This window comes from Leuresthes tenuis, unplaced genomic scaffold, assembly GCF_036924035.1.
Source record: "Leuresthes tenuis unplaced genomic scaffold, fLeuTen1.0.hap1 SCAF_11, whole genome shotgun sequence".
In the NCBI taxonomy this organism is placed as follows: domain Eukaryota; kingdom Metazoa; phylum Chordata; class Actinopteri; order Atheriniformes; family Atherinopsidae; genus Leuresthes; species Leuresthes tenuis.
The window spans coordinates 19,266,832-19,290,805 of NW_027325365.1; the positions used below are offsets into that span (position 1 = coordinate 19,266,832).

The following is a 23,974-nucleotide window of genomic DNA, read 5'->3' on the forward strand; positions in this document are numbered from 1 at the left end:
TATTAGTTTATACACTAATAGCTTCTGACTTAATGGAAGTCGCCTCTTCCCAACAGTTTACACTTTCCCTACGGAATTCATAATGGATACACAAACCATGTGTTTGAGGAAATGCAAATGAACAAGCTGGTATTAAAAAAGCTATACGTATTTTAGTTTATACATATATCTATATATATATGTGCTGCTTGTATTATTGAGATATTCAGTTCCTGAAGTGCTTGTTGCAGTTCAAAGTTTTTTTTTTGTTTGTGTTTGTTTGTTTTCCTTTTTTAATAGACAACATCATTATTTTTTTTTCCACTGTCAGAGGCTGAATCTCTTAGACTGTTTTTGCAAATCAGATAAAACTGTTGCTATTATGTGTCGACTTCTTACATCTCACTTAAATGACAGCACCTTTATGGCAATAATTAGCGTCAAGAGAAGTAAATGTTTGTGCGAGGTTGCTTAAAGTGAATCTGTGTTCGCTTTCCACTGGCGGTAGAAAGAGTTGTCTTTTCTCAGCTCCTTTGTCGGGAGCCAACCGAAGCGAGGAACGGCAGCAGTGGCGCTCACAGCTGCTCTGAATGCTGCAGCGACGCGTTCACTCTGGATGAGGGAGCAGAGCGATAGCTGGTGGGAACTCCTAGTGGGAGCTGGAGACCTTTGGTGAATGGTGTGACGTTTCTATCCTTTTGGCTGCCACTTTTCGACCGGCGCAAACACACATGCTGCACCACTTACATTTGTGAGCCTCTATCACTGGATCAGTTCGCCTCCTGCTAGGATGGAGGCTGTGTTCATGTGCACAGTGCCTTAGAGTACATTGCACATAGATACAGATGAATGAACATTAACCCATTAGGTACAAGTGTAGGCTGTTTTGTCTGCCTCATAAACCATCTGAAAACTCTGAAAGACAAAAAACTGTCAGAAAAATACAGATTTAGATGTTTACTTTTGCTACACAAAGCAGTGCTTAATATAGATTATGTCAAAGTTGCATATCTAAGTATGAATGTTCAGAAAACCTTTAACACATAACTGATTATCTAAAAGTATTCAGCTGAGGAAGTTTCGCTATATATTGGCCAAATCCTTTATCCATATATAATGGTTTCCTCTAAATATGTATGAGATTTTATAATCCCTATCTTTGGCAGCTATTTTCTCATTTTTGAGTATTACTCTTTGCCAGAACTTACAGACATTACACTCCAGGTGTATACAGGTTTATACACAAGGGTTCATAAATCTAATATAAAACAACATTAGTATTCCTAAAACATTAGAAATACCCAACATTTCCTTTTATAAACTCATTTGACTTTAAAATATCAACAAAATTAAATCTATTTTTTGAAACTGGTTTTAGCCAATGTTCAGATTTGTGTCAGATGAAAATGCAATCAAATTACTACTTTTTTGATAGATAAGGCCTTATTTGCATATTTATGGTTAAAATGAGCTCAGCAGACCAATGAATATGATGAAAAGTGGTTTGGTCTGAGAACACTAGGTTAGAAAGAATCAACACTTGGTCAAAAGGGGATTTTGTATTGTGATCTCGAGGGATGAGAAACATTATTTTGGATTGGAGCTAATAATTGTATTCAAAGCTTTTTCAGCTTGCAGATAATTTCTAGGTAACATGGTACTCCAGTGTTGGAGAAATTTACAGTACATTGAGAAATGTGAATGTGTTTAAGTATTAATGCATATTTATTGTTTTGTCTAAACCAGGAGCTACAGTATCATAAATGTATTCACAAACTGTGTGATGATTCTGAAGAGTTGAATTTCACTAACGCATGTTTTCAGTGATTCATCAAGTACTCAAAGGGTCATTTAGAGCCAAGTCAACTCATAATTGGCTGTTAGTGGTTTGTCAGATGATGAACTCTTACCGCCTAAAGGAATGTCACTTTGAAAGTGCATACATGCTGACCACTGCTGTGACACTTGTGTGCTCTTGCGCTCTGCTTTCCCCCGCAGTTTGCTCTCAGTTTTCCCGAGGGGTGTACGCCATCTTTGGATTCTACGACAAGAAGTCCATGAACACCTTGACCTCATTCTGCGGCGCTCTGCACACCTCCTTTGTCACGCCCAGTTACCCCACCGATAACGAGGTGCAGTTTGTCATCCAAATGCGGCCCGCCCTCCGGGGTGCAGTCCTCAGCCTGCTCTCCCACTACAAATGGCAGAAGTTTGTCTACCTCTATGACACCGACCGAGGTAAGTGAAAGTGCAAGCCTTGAGTCAGGGCTTATGTAGCTTGAATAAAAGCAAAGAACCATAAAAAGCAGTCGCACAGCAGTGTTAGCAAATGATAGATTTACCCTGTAATACTTCAGGGAAGCCTTGTAAATTCTTGAACTTTTAACACTGCTCTATTTAATACATTATTGTTTTTGCACGTGAATGTGAAATGCATTAAATCTCACAATAACACGTCACACTTGCATCACTGGTTTGCTCTATGAGTCTTTCTAACAGTTGCAGGGTCGGTGTCAGTTAATCGTCTGTTTAATCGTGTTGTTGATATTGGCTCGTCTTTCATCTGAAATGAGCTATGTCACAGCTGCTCCTAAAATGTTTTCAACAGAAATCAGAGTCCCTGCCTTCCTGCGGGGGCTGCTTATTGTGCTGCATCAGTAGGGGTTCTCTGTAGTTCCCGGATTGCATTGCATTGTTGATGCCGTGTGTATGACAACCTGTCAACAGGGCAAAGTGTTCATTTCGTGGATTTCTAAAGTCAGACTTGGAAATTAGCTCATTATCTCTCTGTAAAATAACAACCCTCTCTTGCTACTGTAACTTCAATCTGTTCAAACAGCACCTGGGCAGGAGAGAAATTCAGGAAATGATAGACAAAGCCAAATTATTTCCTTCTTCTTTCTGAGAGTGCCAGAGTGTGTTTCTCATGCACTGTATAGTAGAGTTTGTATTTTCTTTCTTTATTTGTTCATTATAGAAAGGTCCTGACCTGCAGATCTGCTTCAAGCCATATGTCTGTCCTGCAGCAGCCATTCTCCTATCTCATTTGGTTCTTTTTTTTTTTTTTTTTTTATGGTCCAGCCTCACGCCCCCGCCTCTCTGTGTTTCTTGCTTTGAGGCAGACTATGAAGTGTGTTTCACCACAGAATCTTCTGTCTATGGGTCTCCAGGCCTGTAGAGTCCAGAACTATGGGCCTTAATCCTCCACACAGCCTGCAGATAATATGTGGTTAATTAGGGTCATTCTGACTAGGACACTCATTGGATCTTCCCCTGCGGACTCCAGCAACCCACATGTCCTTCAGCACAACCAACACAGCTCAGCCCCCATCCTTCTGCTTTTCCACTTCTGTCTGGCAAGTGAGACTGTCTGGGGCAGAATTGTATTCATAGTGGCTGTGGGAAAAATAGCTTGAAATACAAAAACTGAAGAGGTGTTAGTGAGATGGAGAGATAGCGATGACAAACCAACATGATCTTTAAAGAGATAAAAGGGCAACAGAGGGCAATGGAGGGAGAGAAAACAACAAGGAGCAGGAAACAAAACACCAATTCAGTCCAGCAATTAAGGCAACAGCAGGCGCGTGTGATTTACAGCTTGTTACCTGTGTACAGACAATTCCCAGAGTAGAGCACATCCTTGCGCTGAGGCCCATGCCAAACCACTTTTACTTCTTTCCTTATTGCCAGTGGTGTAAGACGATCCCTTATTAGTGGGAGGACATTGGCCCCAGGAGGGGATTAAAGTCGTTTATTGATGCACTCCATCCAGCACTTTGGGGGGCTTTGACACTTGGCTCATCAAGCAGACAGATGTGTCAGAGAGGCTCTACCTCTGCTTATCAGGTAGTGCAGCTCCCCTGGCAATGTGGACACTGACTGCTGGCTAAACTCAGAGGAGTGACAGGGGAAAATGGTTTTCAAGGGTTTATGTTTTCTTTTTACCCCCTAGCTGTGAAGCAGAAGGAAAATTGGAAAATAACTCGATTCACTGAATTACTTTGAGTTATTTTATCTATTTCTTTGTTTTCATAGTTTTCTTTCACATTCCCCACACAACTAAGATTGATGAGATGTGCTCTTGCCTTAATAAAAAAATGTATCCAGACCTGCTTATTCGAGTCAGCTGCCAAGTTGACTTTTACTCATTCTAAACAGAACAGGGCATTTTTTTAAAGGATTTAAACAGTGATTGAATATTTTGGAGTGAATTGCCAGTGATTAGGTCAGTAACAAAGAGCCCATATAGTACAGCTTTATAGGTTTTAGATTTTTTTTAGGGCCGCATGATGGTGTTGTGGTGAGCACAGTTGCTTCACTGCAAGAAGGGAACCTCCTTTTTTTTTTTGATTTCCAATGTGTGGATATCATTTTGATACATATCTAATTATTTAATTTTTTTATCAGAATCTATCTTTCTTTCTTTCTTTGCATTTTGTCTTAGGTTTGAAACTGGAAGTGGTATTTTTGGAAAGGTCATCTTTTAGTACACCATCTGGACATGAGCTAGAGGGAAAAATCTAAATGAATAAGACACATCTCTGTCTGTAAGAGGCTGTTGCATCTCTGATTTCTCTGCACAGAAGTCATTTTGATTTTTAATTACAAATGACCTTCTGTTGAGGATGTGCAACGCAAATCACCTGTTGTAGCGTATTATTTTCTCGAGTGCCTTTTTGCCTTTTAATTTGTATTTGATAAAAGCATTGATCATTCTCAATGCTGGAAGCAGCTTTGCAATTATTCTCCAAACTCTCCCATTAGGGAGGAAAAACACAACACTATAGGGGGAAAAAAATTAAAGAAAACAGCTGAGTTCCACCAAGAGGTTTTATTCAGTCAATAGAAAAGATTAATTACGGCCACACTATTCATTTGGCTCTGTTATTTGACTGGAAAAAAAAAAGGCTTTTAGGCCTCAGTGCAGTACTTTCGGTCGGAGAGTGATTGTCCGTATGCTTCAGCCTCAAATGTAATAGAGGGAAATGGAGGGAAATTTGTACCATAAATGCCAATATCAGACAGCTGTTTGAGAGCAGACGTTATGATGAAGGAACTACCATGGTCACAAATGGAGCATCCGTAGGCTGTGTTATGCCAGCTTCATGAGTGGCTACTCTCTTCTTGTCTGCAGTAATTTATTGACCAGCCACCTCGTGTGTGTGTTGATATACTGTATGTATAGGTAGAGGGAGATGAAAGACTGAAACAACTCTCACCGCTCTCTTTTTTTGATTATACCCAAACATTACATATTACTAATTAGGAAAAAAACTCTCTCATCCAATATTCCTTCAGCCATATTCTCCGTTCTCTGTGCCCTTACTTGTGCTACTGGGAATTTGGTCTTTTTGTATGACAAAAATCCCCCTTAAAAACTAGAGCGGTATAGGGTGATAGGTTGAAGGTAGATGGATCCTGCCCTCTCTGTTCTGGCGGTCAGGTACGTATAGGCAGATAATTGCCAGGTCTGTGCAGCAGAGACAGATGATTACAGGCTTTATTGTCTCTCTCGGGCACAATCAACCCTGATTCAGCAATCTCACCTCTTCTTGATTTATGAGTCACTCTCCTTCTCCATCCTTCCCCATACTTCTTCTTCATATGCTTTTAGCTTTCTCCTGTGTCGCCTCCTCCTGAGTGTATATCTTTGTGCTCACCGTGTACAGTGATGTCTTACAGCAGTCGCAACCTTCCCTGCCTTGAATGCAGCAAAGGGTGCAGTAAAAGATGAATTCAAAAGCAAATCACATGCGGTTGGAAAATGTGCTGTTTGCTTGACATCAGAAAACAAATTAAAATTTTCAGGATCAGTTAACGTGACTGTCAGTGCTACAGGGCTCTTGGAAATTTTTGAAGCAACTGGTTCTGCATTTCAAACAGACTTCTGATTTCACTTGGAACGACGATTGTCCCTGGCAACTTTTATCAGCTGTAGTTAGCTCATTAGGCTTATGGTAATTCCATGAGGTGCTTGGAAACAATGTTTTTGACTAACTTTTTTTTTTATTGTTTTCAGTGAACTCAGTGAAATAAGAACCCTGTAAAAGACACTTTAAGTATCTATACCAATATGCTGTAGATGGCATCAAGGATAAAGCAGCATGTCACACCCAGTCATTTGTAAATGAAAGCAAACAGCTTTGTTACTGTATTACAGTGAAAGTGCAACCTCCAAGGCTGAGAAATGGAGCCAATTCAGAAGTGCCACAAACTTCACTACCTTGAATGGCCGCTTGAGGCTTTCTACAAAAGTGAATCAATCCTCAATAGAGTCTCATTCAGACGGGCCCAACTACAGCAGAAAAAAACAGGGTTAGAGCCTTATTAAAAAGAACAAAAACTTTTTGTTACCCAATTTGTACAAACAGCTTAAATTAGATTTTTATAGAATTTCCCTGAATGAATTTTAAAGAAACATGAAGAAATGACTCAGTTGTATGTCAGTGCTTTCTGTAAATCTATCAGCATTTACATCACTGTCCTGCTTCTTAGTATTGTTTTAATTTTCTCAGTCTAAAAAATCCACAGTCTGTCAAAAGATGAGCAACTTTACGACGAAAGTCGTGCATTATGTATGAAAATGTTTGAATGACTGATTGAGTCGCCTGTTGGGATAAAAGCACTTACACTTTATTTTGACATTATGTGAATACCAATCTGCACAGAGCAATTCAGTCCTATTTTGTGCTAAAACCTGGAGCTGCCACTTTGCTATTTATCATTGAAAAAAAGAAAAAAGAAAAGATTTGAGCTTGTCTCGCGGTCATGCTAAAGCGTCGATGACATTAAGAACAACGATGGGTCCTCTGTAGTCTGTTTCCATCATTTCTTCTGCCAATATTCCAAATGTCATATCATAAGAAGGAAAATGATCCAACACATAGCTGCTGCAGAGAGCACAAAGCTATTTACTTTTACCATTTAACTGCTGACAGCTGAAACTACATTTGAAATGGTGTCCTTTGTTATAGCCTCATTACAGCACTGGGAAGTCACATGCTTTTATAAGAAAAATCTGCCAGATGGAAGCTACATTCGGTTTTAAAAGATCATCAGGGATTTTAGTTTATTCTGTCAATATTTCCCGTGACCCCAGCTGCAAATTTACATCGAACAGTGCAGTACGTGTACAGTATTGATCCTAGAAGGCTTTGGTATTTGTAGCCACAGGATAGCTCATTATAAAACATGCACATATTTTTAAATTGCTAAGGCCTTAGTTGTATATCTAAGCATCTGAACAGTAGGTAATTCAGGTATTCATTTTACTTTTTTATTAAAGTGATTAAGATTTAAAATTTGAGTATTGAGTATTTATCAAGCAAGCCTTAAAGAGTTATTTAATACTAGAGGAAGTTTTAAATCCAAGACAGCGTCGAGAGAGAAATATATTGACTTCCATTGAAAAAAAAAAAAGGAAAAAGAAAAACTTACTTGCTCCTTTATAATCACTCAGGCAGCTGTCTCCCAGACAACAGTTTGAGCTTAAACCCAGATCAAACAAGCCAATCTGGGAGTCTGATAATGGAAGAAATGATTGGTTTCTGTTGTTTTTAAACAACAAATGGATAGAAATAATTGAAGCTTACTAAACAAAAGAGAAAAAGAAAAAACAGTTCATGCATATAATTTTTTTTTCTCTATCAAGTAAAAAGTTAAGCTCTAAAGTGCAACAGTAAAACACAGATTTAGTTGTGATCCTAGACCCAAAAACCTGCAGTGTGAAAGTGAATTCCTATTAAGTGGGCCATACCTTGCAAGCATGTAAAAGGTGATGTGGCCACTTAAAAGAGATATGGTATTGTATCGAAACAGTAAATAATATTTGTTTGAAGAGCTTGAGAAAGAAATATGCAGTATCCTGAGTGGTAATTAGTGCCTTGTTGCTGCCCATCCCATAGCTGATATATTCAATTTGTAACCAAATCTACATTGTAATTAACCGAAAGCATCCATTAATGATTCATTCGACAATAAAGCATCGAGGCTGACCGGGGATTGCGAGTAGCTCAGCAGATTCCTGACGATTTTCAGAATGTTATGCCAAGCAAAAAGTCAGCTGGTCACTCTTATGGAAGGGTCATTTTTAGGAGTACTGACAGTCTGTTGCCTCGGTTAGAAGACGCTTACTGCATGTGACAGAAAAGATGAGAGGAATGTGAGTGACACTGACAGACGACACACTCAACACTACTGACATGCAGGTTGTGGCATGTATAGACGTCATTGTGTTATATAAACACTACAACTGATTTGAGCTTTTCAGCTCATTAATGTAAAATACCTTCCACACTTGTAGATACTATGTTGGGATGTGATTATTAATGTGGATCAGTTGAAAGTTACAGAACTATAGCCTGTTTGATATAAATCTGTTTATTTTCACAGTCTTAGATAGTTTTTCAGAAGGAATATTGAAAAAGGGCACAAAAAAAATCATTCCGACTGATGCCTCTTTAGCTACATCAATCAAAAACTGCGCTCTGCTTTGTATTAAACCCTCATAACATGCCACAGACACAGGTTGACTCCTGGCAGAATTATGTGCCAGCAAGGACAGGATGCTTGTGATTGGGAGGATGGCCACACCTAGTTAGCTTAATCTCTGCTGGGTTCCTGCCAATCTACATTATAGTAGAAAGAAAAATAGAAAGTCAGATATGGAGGGGGAGGGGGACTAAATTACTAAAGCAAACTTTGCACCCTATCATTCAGCAATCCCCCTAATTGGCTATCCAGAGACAGTTCCCTTTGTTCCTTAAAAGAGTCAAACAATAAATGCCTCCTGCTGCTCTCCTGGATGCCTTTGATGGCGAACCAAATGAAGTCTGTCCTTTAATTAGATTGTTGTGGTTTGGCATTGCTCCTGCTGTTGTGCACAACATAACAAACCAAGAGATTTGAAACATTCTGAGCACTGAGGATTGTCCAAACTAAAGTGATTTAACACATAAAAAAAACATAAAATGCTCCTTTTACTCCTGCATAACTATTTAAGTATGAGCGGTTATGAAGTGTACTCTGTAGTTCACACAAAACTGAAACAACATTTATAATCAAAGACTACAAACCTTCAGCAGCTTTTTCCCATTTCAATTTGTTATACAAGCAATTTTTTTATGCCATTTTGATGCATTTCACACATATAATGCCTTGTTAAGGGCAATATTGTTCTCCACAATGGTTCCATTCTATTATTTGTTCACAGTGCGGTAACAAGTGTGAATGCCAGCTCTTTACTGCTACCGTAGTTGGTTTCCTTAGCGTTGTGGTCCCATCACAGCCACAATAATGGTACATTAGCTGCACCTAGCTGGGACTTTATACACACAAACACACATATGCCTCTTGTGCTTTAGAGGGCCTCTCCTTCACGGTGGCTTCATAACAACTAAATTATGCATGCATCAGAAGAATAAATCAGCTTGGACACGCTGACAAGGAAGGGCACATCAGAAAAGCCATAAAATGCACAAGGAAAATAATATTAAAGAAATATGGATGAAGCTCTGCATCACCGTGATTCTCTGTCTCTTTTTATTTTGCACCCATAAACTGGTATCACTGCTAAAGTGACATCCTGATATAGTCCAACCTGCAATGGCAACCTGTGTAATGCAGCAACCCCTTGAAAAAAACTACAAGTCAAGCACTTGTACCTCAGAAAACATGATATGAGGGCTATCATCTGTCGCAATAAGCACACAATAAACCCCTCTGCTCTCCCTGTGTCCTCTTAACTGAACCTGGAATAAAGCCATTTTACCACCTGCCCACTGTTAGCTTCAGCAGCCATGAAATTACAGCTGGGAGCTTCCTTTTTTCATTATAACAAAATGTCCTGGCCTTTTCTCCAAGCAGCTATGGTGGGGGTGGATTGCTTTGATGTTACTTTATGTCACAGGAACAATTTGTTTGTTTGAAAGAACAAATAAAATATGTCATCCTTGAGAGTAAACACGACTGAAGAAAAACATTTGAACTTTTTCATAAAAGGGTCTCTCGTTTTGTCATTTTCCTTTGCGTTTCAGCTGATTAGCTAAAGCTGCCCAGAGACGTTTGTGCAGCTCTTGATCAAGTCCTTTAGACACACACATACACAACTCTGCCTGTGCGTTAGTGTCCATGCCCCTCTGTGTGCACAGTATGTACCAATATGTCACAGTATGTAGTGTGTGTGAGAGGGAACAATAACTGACAGGGAAAGATGGAGGAGCTCTGAAAAGTCTGTGGGTGGATTTTCTCAGTGGAAAAGCACTCCTCTCCTCCCTCCTGCATGTACTTCAAAAGATATATACAGCACGCTGCCTCTGCTTCAGATGACATGCGCTGTCTTGTTGATTGGGATAACATTTAGCAGAGAAACAGTTTTGGTTGTAGGCCTACCAGATCAAAGCTTTGGCTACACACTTTGGGCTACTACTTGCTTTATAAACAATGCTAAATGTCTGCCATTGCTGTAAAGTTCTAATGAAGGTGTAACATATTCTCTGGAACATTTTTTCATCCAAAAACAAATATATCTATTTGCATCTATTCTGACAGTTGATTGTCAGGAGTTTGAACTGTTTTTAATAGTTCTTTATGTTTACATGTCATTTAAGCTGAGAAAGACTACTCCTTTAGACAACCAACTGACGTCAACTTGACTACCTCTGTTTGATGTTAGTGCATGAAGTGGAATCAAGAATACAAGTTAAATAATACATGCAAACCCAAGCCTTTTATATACAAGTTGTTAGCCTATTCCAGATCATACTGGGACGAGATATTAAAGCCTTCTTCCGAAACTCATGATTTGGATTTCCACCACACAAACACTGTAGGGGTCATGAGAATCCTGTGAGCATACAAAGCTCAGAGGCAAATACTCCACAAGCCCTTAATAGTATTTATTCTTGCTAAAAAAAAAAAAAAAATAATATTTATCATTTAGAACAAACAGAGACACTGTTAATAAAGAGTGAGATATTTCGAGCTTCAGAATTTCCAATATAAATTTGCTGTGTTCTGTGTTCTGTTGGTAAAGGCAGCCCTCGGCTATTGATTCCTATTTTCTTTCAAGCCCAATGTTCCAAGGCCAGTTTTAATTCAAATAGATTTATTTTTATTTCAGCACAAGCAAATCTACTCTCCTCTGTTGGTCTAATCATAACTTTTATCCAGCTAACTGGCAACTGTTTACCTTGGTTACATCACAAAGTTTCAATAAAAAACCTTCTCGTAGTTGTATCTGTCTACACAAGTAGTTTTTGTTGCCCACAATTTGAGCTTTGAGGTGGATTTGAGCTCTTTTTGCTTCAGCCGCAGTGAAATGCTGGTGAGGTGTTCGTCTCTAAAAACAATTATCTCTAATTCATGTCTGAAAACCGGAACAGAACTGTCTGCCTGTCGTGATACGAGCAGAAATAAATGGTGCACAAACATTACATGAAAAGTATATGATCATCTGATCATTTTTCTTTCTAACAGACTTTTTGGAGGGTTTGTAATGGTGCCACATCTGCAAAGTTACCTTTCCATCTCTTTCTTTGGATCTTCACTCAGGATCAAGCTAAACCCACAATTACCAAAAAAATAAATAAATAAATGTTATCTTCAGCCCGGTCATTTCTGATTCCATGTGAGACCCTGGACAGTGCTCAACAGGGCGTTTCAGGCTGTCAGAGACCCTTACTTACCAGAGGATTAGCACATTAGAGTGGAGAGGAGCCACATTTACTGCTGGCTCAATGGCCAACACTTCTCTATCATGTGCACCCCCTTGGATTTTTATCCCTTGCTCATGGGTTCAGATTGTATTGTTTTTATCTTTCATTTATCTCTCCCTACATAGTGGTAGTTTAAGTGTAAGTGGTAGTGTAACGATACAGTGTTATATGAGCAAGCAGTATAGCTGTGTCTCTAAAGCTAACAGTGAGTTTTAGCTAACACTCAGGTGCTTGTTTGGAAGAATTTCCACTATTTTTATCAATTGCCTAGTTAGCGCAGATTCGCTGTTAGGAATGAGAGATGAGAGTGAGAACGAAATAAAGTGCAACTGAGGCCCATGACACTCCGCACCAAACCCTAATGAGAGGCAGGGAACCAAAGGAGCTGGGCAATGAGATTAGATGCAACCAAATTCAATTATTGCTGAGCCGCCATGGGTGACGCTTCAAAACTCAAACTGTTAAGATCCGGTTCACAGACGAAGAAGAGGACCACAGCTCTCACTCAGCCACAGTGCGCTACGCTGCCACAACGTCACATTCGCAACAGCTCTGATTTATAACCACACAGGGTATCTTTAGGCTCCATCTGGATTTGATCGCAGGAAAACGTAGGAATAATTGAGTTTTCACCCATCGCAGCTGCTTATACACTACTTCACAAACTGTAGGCCTAGAGTTGTTTCAAGAGGGTATTTGAGATTAAGAAGCAACTTAACACCCCATTCAGGCGTGAAAAGAGCCCCTTAAACAATTCGGAAATTTGAATTCAGGCCTGGACATGAAGTTACGCCACTGGCACTTATACTCCCACTCTCCTCTCAGCTCGCTTTCTTCATATAATATTTCTGATTCCTACATTCATTTCAATTGCAGCTTGTATGACTGGGTCTCAAAGTAGGTTTCTGTAATGATACAGGTTCTAACTGAACACAGAAAAGGCTGTTACGAGCAACTTCCTCTTTGTTTTAACATCTCTTAAACCACCCTACCAATGCACATTTAAATGTACGTGTGACCCAGACACATTTCAGCCTCAGCAAACTTAAGCATGTGTTTTCTATTTCAGTGCAATCTCAAGCGCCAGAGTTAACGTATATTTTGGACTATATCCTGGTAACGTTAGCTGGCAGAAACACAGAATATTAATGTAAAAAAAATAAATGAAAAACACATGATAAGATTTTTAATAAAGTAATATAAAACTGAAATTTAAAAAATATAGATAGCATTTTATAACTTGGGGGCTGTAATGCTATGCTGTGAAATTACTGTTAAGCCTTTGTTCCATCTGCTTTTTCTGTGAATACATATGCGGTGTATGATAATTACTAGTTCCTGTGTAGCTAACCCATTTTCATTCCCAGTGTGGCAAATACCTCCAGTTTGCAAAGCTGCAAGTCACTCTTATATACGTATGAAGGCCCTGATGTGTGAAACTCTTTTTTTGTTCACACAATGGCACAAATGTGCAAATGCCTTCCTTTCAGCTGGATTTGTAAAGCTCTGTTTATACCTGGGCCTCGTCAAGCCTGATTTCTGTCCCATCTTTAGCAGTGAAAAGATTAATTAATGCAGACACGCCATTAATTGATTTGGATATTCCATTTGGATATAGAAATTCAATTTACACCCAAAGACACGCCAGTAGTAATGACCCCAAGAAATTAAGTCTTAGTTCTTCAGTCACAAACGGACCAAAATTCTGTATGTGTGTAAAAGCTAAAATTATTGAAAAATGGTATATGCTAAATTTCGTCTACCCTTATTTTTCATTTCCACTTCTTTCTACCAAGCTCAGCGTTTTGCAAAAGATCTGAGTGCCCATTGTTTGAAGTTTTATTAAAAAAAATGGTGTGTGAGATAAGAGGTAGACACAGGATTTCAGGAGACCAGCTTTTGATTTCTATGCACGAATACCGTTGCCACTGCACTGTTTTGGTTACAGTTAGAAGTAAAATGTCACAGTGACGTTAACCTACATGTTAAAAGATATTGGGTATCCTGTGTTAGTGAGGAAGCCCTAATTAAATAGCTCTATCTGATTACTTTATACCTATACAGATTAAATATAGATGACATGCTTTATTGTTTCCATTGTACCAAGCACTGCTCTCTTGTTTGCAATACATCATGTAACTGGCTGCATGCGAATTGTCTACGGGTCTCGATGGTACGACTAGCACAGAGAAGTTTGATCAGCAGAAACTGCTGTATTTGTATAGCACAGCAATTTACAGGAGGTGATCAGAAAATCATGTTGCTGTCTTCTAAAATTTATATAGTTGACTGTAATACATTTTCAGATGCAACACAGCTGTGGAGCTCCTGTTAGCAAAGATCTACATAGGATTTATAGCTTTTCTCTATGTTGGAAATATATATCACTATCAAAAGCATTTGTGAGGGTCACCAGTGCTGTTTAGGACGATGAATTCATTGATTGCTGAAGCTGGAAATGGATTATTGGCCCAAATAGGTGAGTGGCAGATGTAAATCTTTATAGAAAAGCAGGAATTGACACAAATTTTTAATCTTTTTTTACTGACTTGTACAGATGAGGGAAGCGCTATCAGTTTTTGTTGCTGCTGTTAGATTAAGTTAAACGCTCAAAGGGTTCTTTTCAAGATTTCGAAGTCTAAATTATGAAACATAAACTTTTCTGCTGACTTTAGAAAAAAAAAACATGAGCAAAAGTAATCCAGTTCCAGCTGGACTATTTACCACCGCCAGATTCCATCTCTTCATTTCCATACAAATGTAAAACTAGGCAGGCATGGAATCTTCTGTGAATCTTAAATGAATCCGATTGTTCCTGCACAGTTCGGGGTTTGCTGGAGGCAGGGAGGATACAAATGCTTCCCAAATCAGCAATTTAAAAATAAAAGCCCTCCATGGTTTTAATCTGATTGACAGGATAGTGCTTCCCCTTTCCAATTTTTGTAGTTTTTCATGCACCTCAGAGCTCCTAAAATGAATAGTTTAAAGCACAATTTCACAGATAGTTATATAAAAGAAGCCCGAGTCTGTAAAGCGTTCCAATGTGAGTATTTAGTTTCTTTAGACACTTTAAATATTCTAAGACATATAATAGTGCCTTTAATGCTACACAGAAATCAGTGTTTTCACCACACTAAATAAATAGATACATGAAGCCCAAACAAAAACATCCAATCACTTCTCATCATTTTAACCCTTGCACACGTCACACACCTGATGAGATTAGTGCATTATGAATAGCTCATTTGCATTTTTACGTTTACCAGCCTTCTCAACAGTTTCTAAACCAACCGAGACCATTTTGACCCAGTTAATCTGCATGACACCTCTTAATGTGAGAAGCTTTTACTGCTGGGAAGACTGCCATGCTATCCAGCTGGCTTACGGTCGGTGAGGGTTCTGTGCATATGCCTGAGGAAAATGAATAATGCATCCATGTTATTCAAACCTGCTTTCTGTAACTTTTGCTTTAGGTAGAAGAGATGTGAGGAAGCCTAGCATATGAGAGACAGCTGCTGCTGCTGCTGTGCTCATGTGATAATGATGATATTTTATCTGGTGTGATATCTGATATTTGTGGCATTTATTCCCCCTTTATACTGCTGCGATGCCACTACAGTGTAAAGTCTCAGACTGTTCAGTTGTCGCCACACTTTAAACAGCCCTTTGACCCAGAAACCTCTGAGGGACTGCTCCATATGTGTATATTTACACACCCTCAACTCTCAGTATCATATGAATGACTTGTGCTACAAGTTACATTCATAAAGAGCTGGCTAACTCCTTAGAGATGTGACCTGATAGTTACATTGCCTCATAACCTTGAGGTCTGGCAGGCGACGTCTCCAGCCAGTACGCCGCAGCTCCTTGGAACAGATGACGCATGTGGGCCTCTGCTATTCTCTGTGCTGCGTGGCAAAAGGTCACCTGGTGGAGATGTGGCTGCGTGCTGCAGAAGTGGTGAAACGCTGGAAATGCAGGAACACGTTGTTCAGATGTCTCAGGGTATTACCAAGTTAAAGATTTCTTGACCACTCAGATGGAATGGAACTGATGGAAAATGCAAAAGCCGACAACCGAAAAAGTCTCAAAGTGGTTTTCTTGTTATAGCTGTTGTTGTTTCTTTGGTCTCTGTGCTAGCTTTGTCGGCTGTCTGCAGCTGGCTCGTGGTGATAAGGTTGAACAAAGAAATAGCTCAAAAGTAAGAAAAAACAGAAAATACATGACCAGTGTTTACTTTGCCGACTGCTCTTCCGACTGTGTCAGACAATTTGCAAAAAATACCAGGTCGCATTGAGCTATACCACCCATCATATAAAAGCTGTACATGTCTGCCAGAATTTTGTGTTGGTGCTGCTTTCAGCTTTTTTTTTTCCTTTCTATATCAGTGACCCACATGATGTACAGTGAAAATTAAACAGAAGTAGACAAAAGAAGCTTATTTGACATTGAATGCGTTTGCATTGTCCTTGGTTTAATGAAATATCAGCAGTATGTTTGATTTTCATTAATAACCCCATGTTCACTCTCACCCCTTCAACAGTAGAGACGAGTTAAGCCATTTTTATTTCAGCGTGTGCTACATGCAGTCTATCCCCCCAGAAAGAGGGCTGCATTATTCATTCTGTGGTATGTGATTTGACCACAGTGTTTCTGAGCACTCGGTTAAATGAAAATATTTCACGTGTGAATTAATCATTAGAAGGGCTCATTCTCCAGTCTTCTCGTAGTATAATGATCTCTTTCGAACAATGGCCTGGATGAATCTTTCATTGTCTTTATCTTTAAATGCGCCGGCACAATCCTCTGAGGAGAAAAGGGCTGCGATGTGTTACACAGCACCGTCAAAGTTAACATGTGGCTGTGCTAAATGCCATAATTTAATTGATGCCAAGTGCAATAACATCACCAACTCATCTTTTTATAATATGGAGATACAGTCCCTGTCTTTTAACTTCATTATGGTATTGCCTTTTTAAAATGCAAATGTGAATTCCCACAACCATTCACACTCACATGCACAAAAGGTTTAGATGATATTTAGTGGGTTTGCAGAGTTTGGGATCCTTTTGATTGTAATGAGATGGCCTTTAACCTTTGGAATCAGCTCCAAACCTCCACAGAATATTTAAGAAGCCATTCAGTTCTTGCATAACTGCTACTATGTGTCAGTCCCTTTGTTTTTTAATCCTCTGTGTCGATTCTCCTGCTCCGTAGGTTTCTCTATACTACAGGCCATCATGGAGGCAGCAGTTGCCAACAACTGGCAGGTGACCGCTCGCTCTGTCAGCAGCACCACCGACGCAGCAGAGTTCAGGCGCATCATCGAGGAGATGGACAGGAGGCAGGAGAAGCGCTATGTGATTGACTGCGAGGTGGACAGGATCAATACTATATTAGAACAGGTCGGTCTCACAGTCACCGTTCACATGAGGTTCGGCATGTACTATAGATGATACAATCAAACACTCACACCATCCATCCCGACATTTTTTCCAGTGTTATTAATTTCTGACAGATTAGAGCCGCCACTTTCACATGCCAGGGTTAGTTAAGTCGTAGTCAATACTACTCAGCCTGTGAAAACCTTTGTCTTGTTTTTCCATGTCTTCTGTCACTGGCAAAAATTGTCTTAATATTGAGTAAATCTAATGAGGCACAACTGTGACTATCAGAGGAATCAAAGAAAAGAGTTTTGCGGGTTTGTAACTTTATGATCCATATTTTGCAGGGAAAGTTACCATTTTACCATTTTCTGCATACCATGGATATGTATTTCAACATGTCTCATCAAATGCTATGGCAAGATGAGGATGTGAAGGGGTGGTGGTAGAATATGTCAGAGGAAAACCCAAAATCCTTTTTGCCTCGGATGTAACATCGAAAGTCGAGTGAGAGACCTTTTTTCTTTTCCTTTTTTGTTCTCTGTTCGTTTGGGGGTGTATCACACGTGAGTGACTGAAGGAAGACCCACGTGCAGGGCACAGGAGGCAGAACTAGCTAACTGAAGTCTTTTGAACTGAAAGTGCTGCAGAGACGGGTGAATTCCAAAACAAGCCACCGATAAAAATTCAAACTAGAATCGAGGGGTTTACAAGGCAGGGACACAACAAACACGGTAGACAGAGGCTGAGTGAACAAGCTCAGGGAACAGGCGGGCTAACAAAGGAAGAGGCAGAGACAGGAGCGTGCTTACGAGACACTTTACAAAAAAAAAAAAACAATAAACGAGCAAAACCTTGGGTATCTGTCATCTCAACATGTCTGAGCAAGAACAACATGGCTTATCTCACACCTGGTCAACTGTGAGGATTTTTCTGGGTTCAAAAAGATCTTCACCAAAATATCTTTGTTGTCCATACGCAGTTCTGCTCTCTAAAGCTGACCAGTCAGTGACTAAAAATGAAAGTGAAGAAAAAAGAATGGGGCTTACGAGAGCCTGGAACTGTGGTGTCCAGGCTAAACAATGTAGAGACAGAGATTTTACATTTCTATGGTTTCAAGAAATGTATAATGTGGGCAAGTGGGTTGTCAAGCCAGAACAACCCTGAAAAAGCAACAGAACATGGCTTTGATATGCTTTTTGTGGTGATTTGGCACTTATTTATGGTTACATTTCAAAACTTTTCTTATTGTTTTTTGTTCATAAAGGCAAAGGACCAAAAAGCTTTTAATTTGCTTTCTCAGAATTTTCTCATTAGTTGTACTTCATTGTTATTGCTATAGTCATTCGTCTTGTTTTCAGTTACAGAGTGCAGCTGTTTTCAGAGAAATAGCTTGGCAGTCTGATTAATGCCCAGTTAGCCCATAGTTAGCCAACTGCAGAGTAAGACTACCCTCTTTCTGTCTACACTATAATTCACTATTTTTAGTCATTTCACTCTAGACAGAAAAAAAATATATATATATAACACCCATATTTAGCTTTTCTGTTGAATGGGAGAGGGTACTACAGATAATTAATGCTTGGTTAAGGACTACTAGTTATGCGTATTTATTGGTTCGTATTTAGTGGCCACACTGCAGCAAGCAACAGAATGGAATCAAATTACTTTTTAATTTTTATCACTTATATAGGTAAAAAGGGTACTAGTGTTAGAGTATATGGTGAATTTATTTTTTTTTTAAAACATGAAGAAAATGATGTTGATTAACATTTTCTGTAACAGTGGATGTTTTCTGTGTGAGTTTTAATGACTAGACAGTTTTTACACAAGCAGATTTGTTTTTGTCAATACAAACTAAGCAGGCAATCCTATCCGTTAGAGAAGGCCAGTTTTGGGGTTGTTTGATTGCTTCATCGCTGTCTTGTTTGGAAATCATTGCGTTGTTGAAGCAGACCAAGAGAGCCTGAGGTGAAGAGGTCTGAGTGTGAGCTGACTAAAGACGATGCAGACTGTTTAATCCCTCTGTAACAACCCAAAAGCTCTCCATTCTTCTATCAAGTCGATTGCCTGAGGAGCAAATGAAAGGTCCACCAGTCCTTGTAGTAGGAGAAACACAATTACCATGAATAGAAGAGTGGCTATTATGCCATGCATTTCCTCTGTTTGACTGCCTCACTCCACCCTCTCCGCCTCTGCTTGCTGCTGCCTACTTATAAGGCAATCAGTTCCAGAATTGGATTCTGCTCGTTAACATTCATTTAGATATTGGCTTCTCTTTGCTTCACAATATCCCCTCAACGACTGTTTGTTTCACTTGTTTTTTATGAGTCTAATTTGATCCCAGAGTCATAGTTTAAAGCAGAATTGCCGTTAGTATTAATTTGCTGTGTCTAATTTAATTCTTGAGCTGCAGATTTCCTAGCCTTACAATCCTGCGACAAGACAAAAATCTTTTCCCTTTTTTTTTTGCTAACAACAAGCGTCAGCTTTTAAGAAAAGCTCATTACAAATCAAACATGAGGCATATTAATGGTTGTGTCTGTAATTGCTTCTTTCCCTTGCAAACAATAAGGATGCGGGGCAATAATCTGTTTGATGTTCTCCCGTTCCTGTCTGTGTACTCCTTAATAACTTAATTGTTTTTCTCTCAATCGCCCACCATCATACATTTTGCTGTCTAATTTTTGTTTTCAAAGAAGGATGAAATAATGTTTTCATAGGACCTAACCTTCAAAGCAGCAGCGTCCTCAGTTTTGCCCCTTGTTTCAGTGACAACCTCAGCATGGGACTTTTTTGCCCCCCCCTCCCTTTGTGGAGCTAATTGGAATAATCCGGCCAGCTCTGCCAATATGAATGAGTCACAGGCATTCAGAGAAGCGGCTGGACTTCTCTCTGTAGCTGCCCCCTATTGGGCCACACTCTTATACACTGAAACAGGAATGGACTGTCTCCCATGTGGGCAATCACACAAAAAATGGCACCCACTGTCAGCCGTGTGGAAACCTGCTGCTTACACCTGCTGGTGCAGTTCTATTAAGCAACGATTGTAGACAGATACAGATACATTTGTGGTTGACTGGTGGGAGAGTTTGAGTAGCCGAGGCTAGCGTCGACATGTCGTAATGTCTGCATGTTGCTTCAGTCCGTCAAGGTCACTGCCTGTTGCGAGAGGATCACGAAGCGGGGCAGATCTAGCGAGCTGATTGCTGGGGGAAATGTGAATAGCTCAGTGTCTTAGTTTCACTCTGAGTAATCCCACTGCCAGTGAATAACTTAATACCAAATAAGCAAAGTGTTGAGTTCGCCAAATTTGTTGCAGTTGTTCCACAGAACAAAAAAACATAGTACAATGTAAGTACAATGCAAAAACATTGAAATATATTTAGTCATTTACTCACCAAAGCTTGTTTTGGCCATATGTACTGCTATTTATGTGTTTTCTGTACAAATGAATAGTGAAACAGTTTTATGAAACTAATTTTCAATTTTGATCAAAATCATCTTAATATTTAATGAACCCAAAGCAGCTTTTGAAGAGCATACAAGGTTTCAAATCTTCAAATCCCTTGAAGGAAACTGTTAGTCAAAGTAATCGATGTCCCTGTGCACCGCGCAGAATGTAAATAAATGACAAATGACGTCGCCCACTGGTTTGTGAACTGCTGTTCACTGTTGCTCTAGATCACTTTTTTGGTGCCTGAAGCGATCATATTTGGACATGAAGGTGTCCAAATGAGCTGAATTTTGATCCTTTTGAGTCTTTTCTTTTGAGAACAACTTCATATCAAATTATGAAGAACCACCAGCACTCAGATCACAAGGAGTGGATCTAACTGACATGACCAGAAGGACATGAGAAAAAATGATTGACTGAGGTCAATGTTTTTTTTAAGGGGTCTGCTGAGACGTTCTGAGATGTTTCGGAGCCAGGATCTAGTGTCTATCAGTGGAACTACAGCTCGAGGCCTTCTATCAGCTTTATGCTGAACAGCAGATGATTTTGTCCCCTAATTTTATCCAGTCATTGATGGAGAGTTATGTTAAGGACCCGTCAGCTGTAGAATCATACAGGTTTATTGGTTTCCCTGAGAAGAAAAGGCCTTATTCTCTATTAGATTTTCTTAAGATTGAAGACAAAGTTCACTTTATGTTTTGATAATGTTTTATCTGTCATTACACTTAATTGTAGATGAGTTTCTTTCAATAGCTAACCAAACAACTAAGTAAATTTACAAAAGTAAAACCAAGGATCGCTAATGTGCACAGAAAATTTAAACTGCAACGACAATGTTTGTGATTTTCATATGAAAAGATAAACACAAAGCATTTGACTCAGAATTAGACGAAAAGTAACTGATTAGACATTTGGTGGTCAAAGATCAATCATGATTTTTGCCAAAAACCAAGTTGTAAAGGCTTATTATCAGAAAAGAAGAGAAAATAGGATAAAACAATGATAATGATGTCATGTTATACTCAAAAGATGAAAGGGTTTTTTCACTTTGACATCATTATGTCATGCAGAAACATCTGTCTGGCCGTTACCCAGCATAACAAGTTTTGTGACTATATTTCCTATTTCATTGGACACTGAATAAGCAACACTAATCTTGAAACTGCAGTAATTGCGCACATAAATCGTCTGTCCCGCCGAGTTGAAAATTTATGCGAGGCATCCACATTTTAGAAACTTCTTTAAAGCAACATCCATTTTTTAAACACTGACTAGTGTCATAGCTATAATTTACGTTGTTTGTATAACAGCTTTATTGGACAAATATGAATACACTCAATACCTTTTATCTAAATCCTTCAACGTTATATTATTAGTTTGGACAAACAGGGATTTAAACTGAAACGCTGCATAGAGGTGTAGGGCAGTAGTTTTTATATTTTTGGTTAAATGGTGATAATCAAATTGTAGATTGATCAAAATAGGAATCAGCTGTTTTTGTCCTTATCTCAGCCCCTGCAGATGTCGAAGAGTTCATCACACATCACGAACACAGAACACTGAATGTGCCTCTTCTCCAGTCAGAGCACGTCCTGCCATATGTCACTCGGATTGGCTTCATTTTTAGTTGGACATGATGTTACAAAACACTAAGTGTGGATTTGCATACTGCTGCATCAGGCCAAGTTTTGTTTAAGAGCAGAGTGAACTTCCCTGCAAATTTGTTTTGAGATACTGAGGAGAATGCTACGCTAGGGCCATTATCATTTATGCTGTAACAACTGCACAGGATTTACGGCCCATAGGAGTCCTCCATCAATACTGCACTGCAGATAAATCAACCCTGTGGCAATACTTCCCTTAGAACATAACTTGGAGAGCCTCTGCCCTGCTTTGCTCGCTCAAACATATTCAATCAATGAGTTTCATTGAACCATAGGTCCATGATATTATATGTTGATGAGAATGTTTGTGGCATTAAAGAAGGGCTGTAAACACTAAATGTAATTGAGTAGAAGTTAATCATCTTGGTACTGCCACTACCTGTCATAATGATGATTTTTAATCATGGGTATATGTATTCTAGATCCAGCGATGTGGCCTTTAGCTCACATGTGTGTTTGATCCTCTGTATTGTCAAGTCTAATCTGATGCATCTATGAGCCTGCTTATATTCGTTTAGATGGCCCTCACTGGCCCTTTTTCCTCATGGGATTCCTGTGTTGCTCAGTCTGCTCAGGTGCAACAACCTGCTCATGACTACTGTAAAGAGAAGGAGAAGAAAAGAGGAAGAAAAAAAAAAGAAGCAAAGACTGGGCTAGGCCCAGGGCAAGCAAGCTGTTCAAAGACAGGCTGGCAATGAGCTCTCCGTCAGCCACATGCTGGGGAAAAGACAATAAGACGTGAACTGGATTAAGAGCAAGAGCGTGAGGAAGAAGAGATGCATCTGGGGATTTGTTAGAACAAAATTCTGATGCCTGTAGAGGCATTAACAGTGGTCATATTGCCTCCCTGTGTAGAACTGGAGGTTGTCCATATCTTTCTTTTTGCTCCTGAATGGAGAACAATGAGAATATCCACAGTTGGATGTGATACAGGTCTGAAATCTTTGCGTGATATCAAATTTAAGAAATGGAAGGAAATCTGACCACGGAAGATAAGAAGTCACGGGAGAGGGAGAGAATGGACAGTAGATTTACTGCAGCAGATAAGAAATGTCAGCAATAAAAACTATGCCTTTAATCAATGTTGTGGATGACACAGGGAGAACAGGGAGCAGTATCAGCATTCTGTGAACTCAAGGTTGACATATTGTGTTGCAAACACAGGTGGAAACAAAGGTATTAAAAAGTAAAATAAAATCTAGATTAATGTACTCTGGCAGTGTCTTATTTCTTAGAGAACACAAAATCCACCACAAAATAAGGCACCATGATTACTTTCAATCTGTTTTGAAGTCTTGCTACTTGGCAAGCCGCTCAATTGGCTTGAAAAAATATAGAGAAGGAAAAGAGGACGATAGTGAGCTAATGTCTCCAGTGAAAGTAAAGGTACTCAACATCAGCTTACTGTCCCCGGTTTACCTCGAAGAGGGTTTCACAGAATCATGGATGAATCCTTCCTGCTGGGTATAAGGTGGAGATACATAGTGCTTTCAAATCCCTGGCACCAACCGTGGCTTTTGAGCACCATTTACTAGCTGCGATTATAGAATTAAATGGGATTAAAGTGTTATCATTAAAAAGAATGTGACCTGCTGACTCAACAACTGAATGAGAGACTGACAGTACTGAGCTGCATGAAGAAATCCTCATCACCTTATCAATCGTGCAAAACTGCCACGATCATTTCCAGTAAAAAAAAGATAGGCTATCTTAAAATGCAGTTTTGACACACAAACATGAGCTGCAATGTCAGCGATTCCTTCCTCTCAAAATATC

The 23,974-nt window shown here is 39.4% G+C and overlaps 1 protein-coding gene across 4 annotated transcripts in view; it reads left to right on the forward strand.

Moving 5' to 3' along the window:
* Positions 1-23,974, forward strand: part of LOC140318234 (glutamate receptor 3) — an 85,371-nt gene that overhangs the window by 24,552 nt on the left and 36,845 nt on the right. For all 4 annotated transcript variants that reach the window (XM_072395956.1, XM_072395957.1, XM_072395955.1 and 1 more), the window contains exons 3-4: positions 1,978-2,217; positions 16,911-17,098. In XM_072395956.1, coding sequence (XP_072252057.1) covers positions 1,978-2,217; positions 16,911-17,098 — 428 coding nt within the window. The remainder of the gene's footprint in view (positions 1-1,977; positions 2,218-16,910; positions 17,099-23,974) is intronic.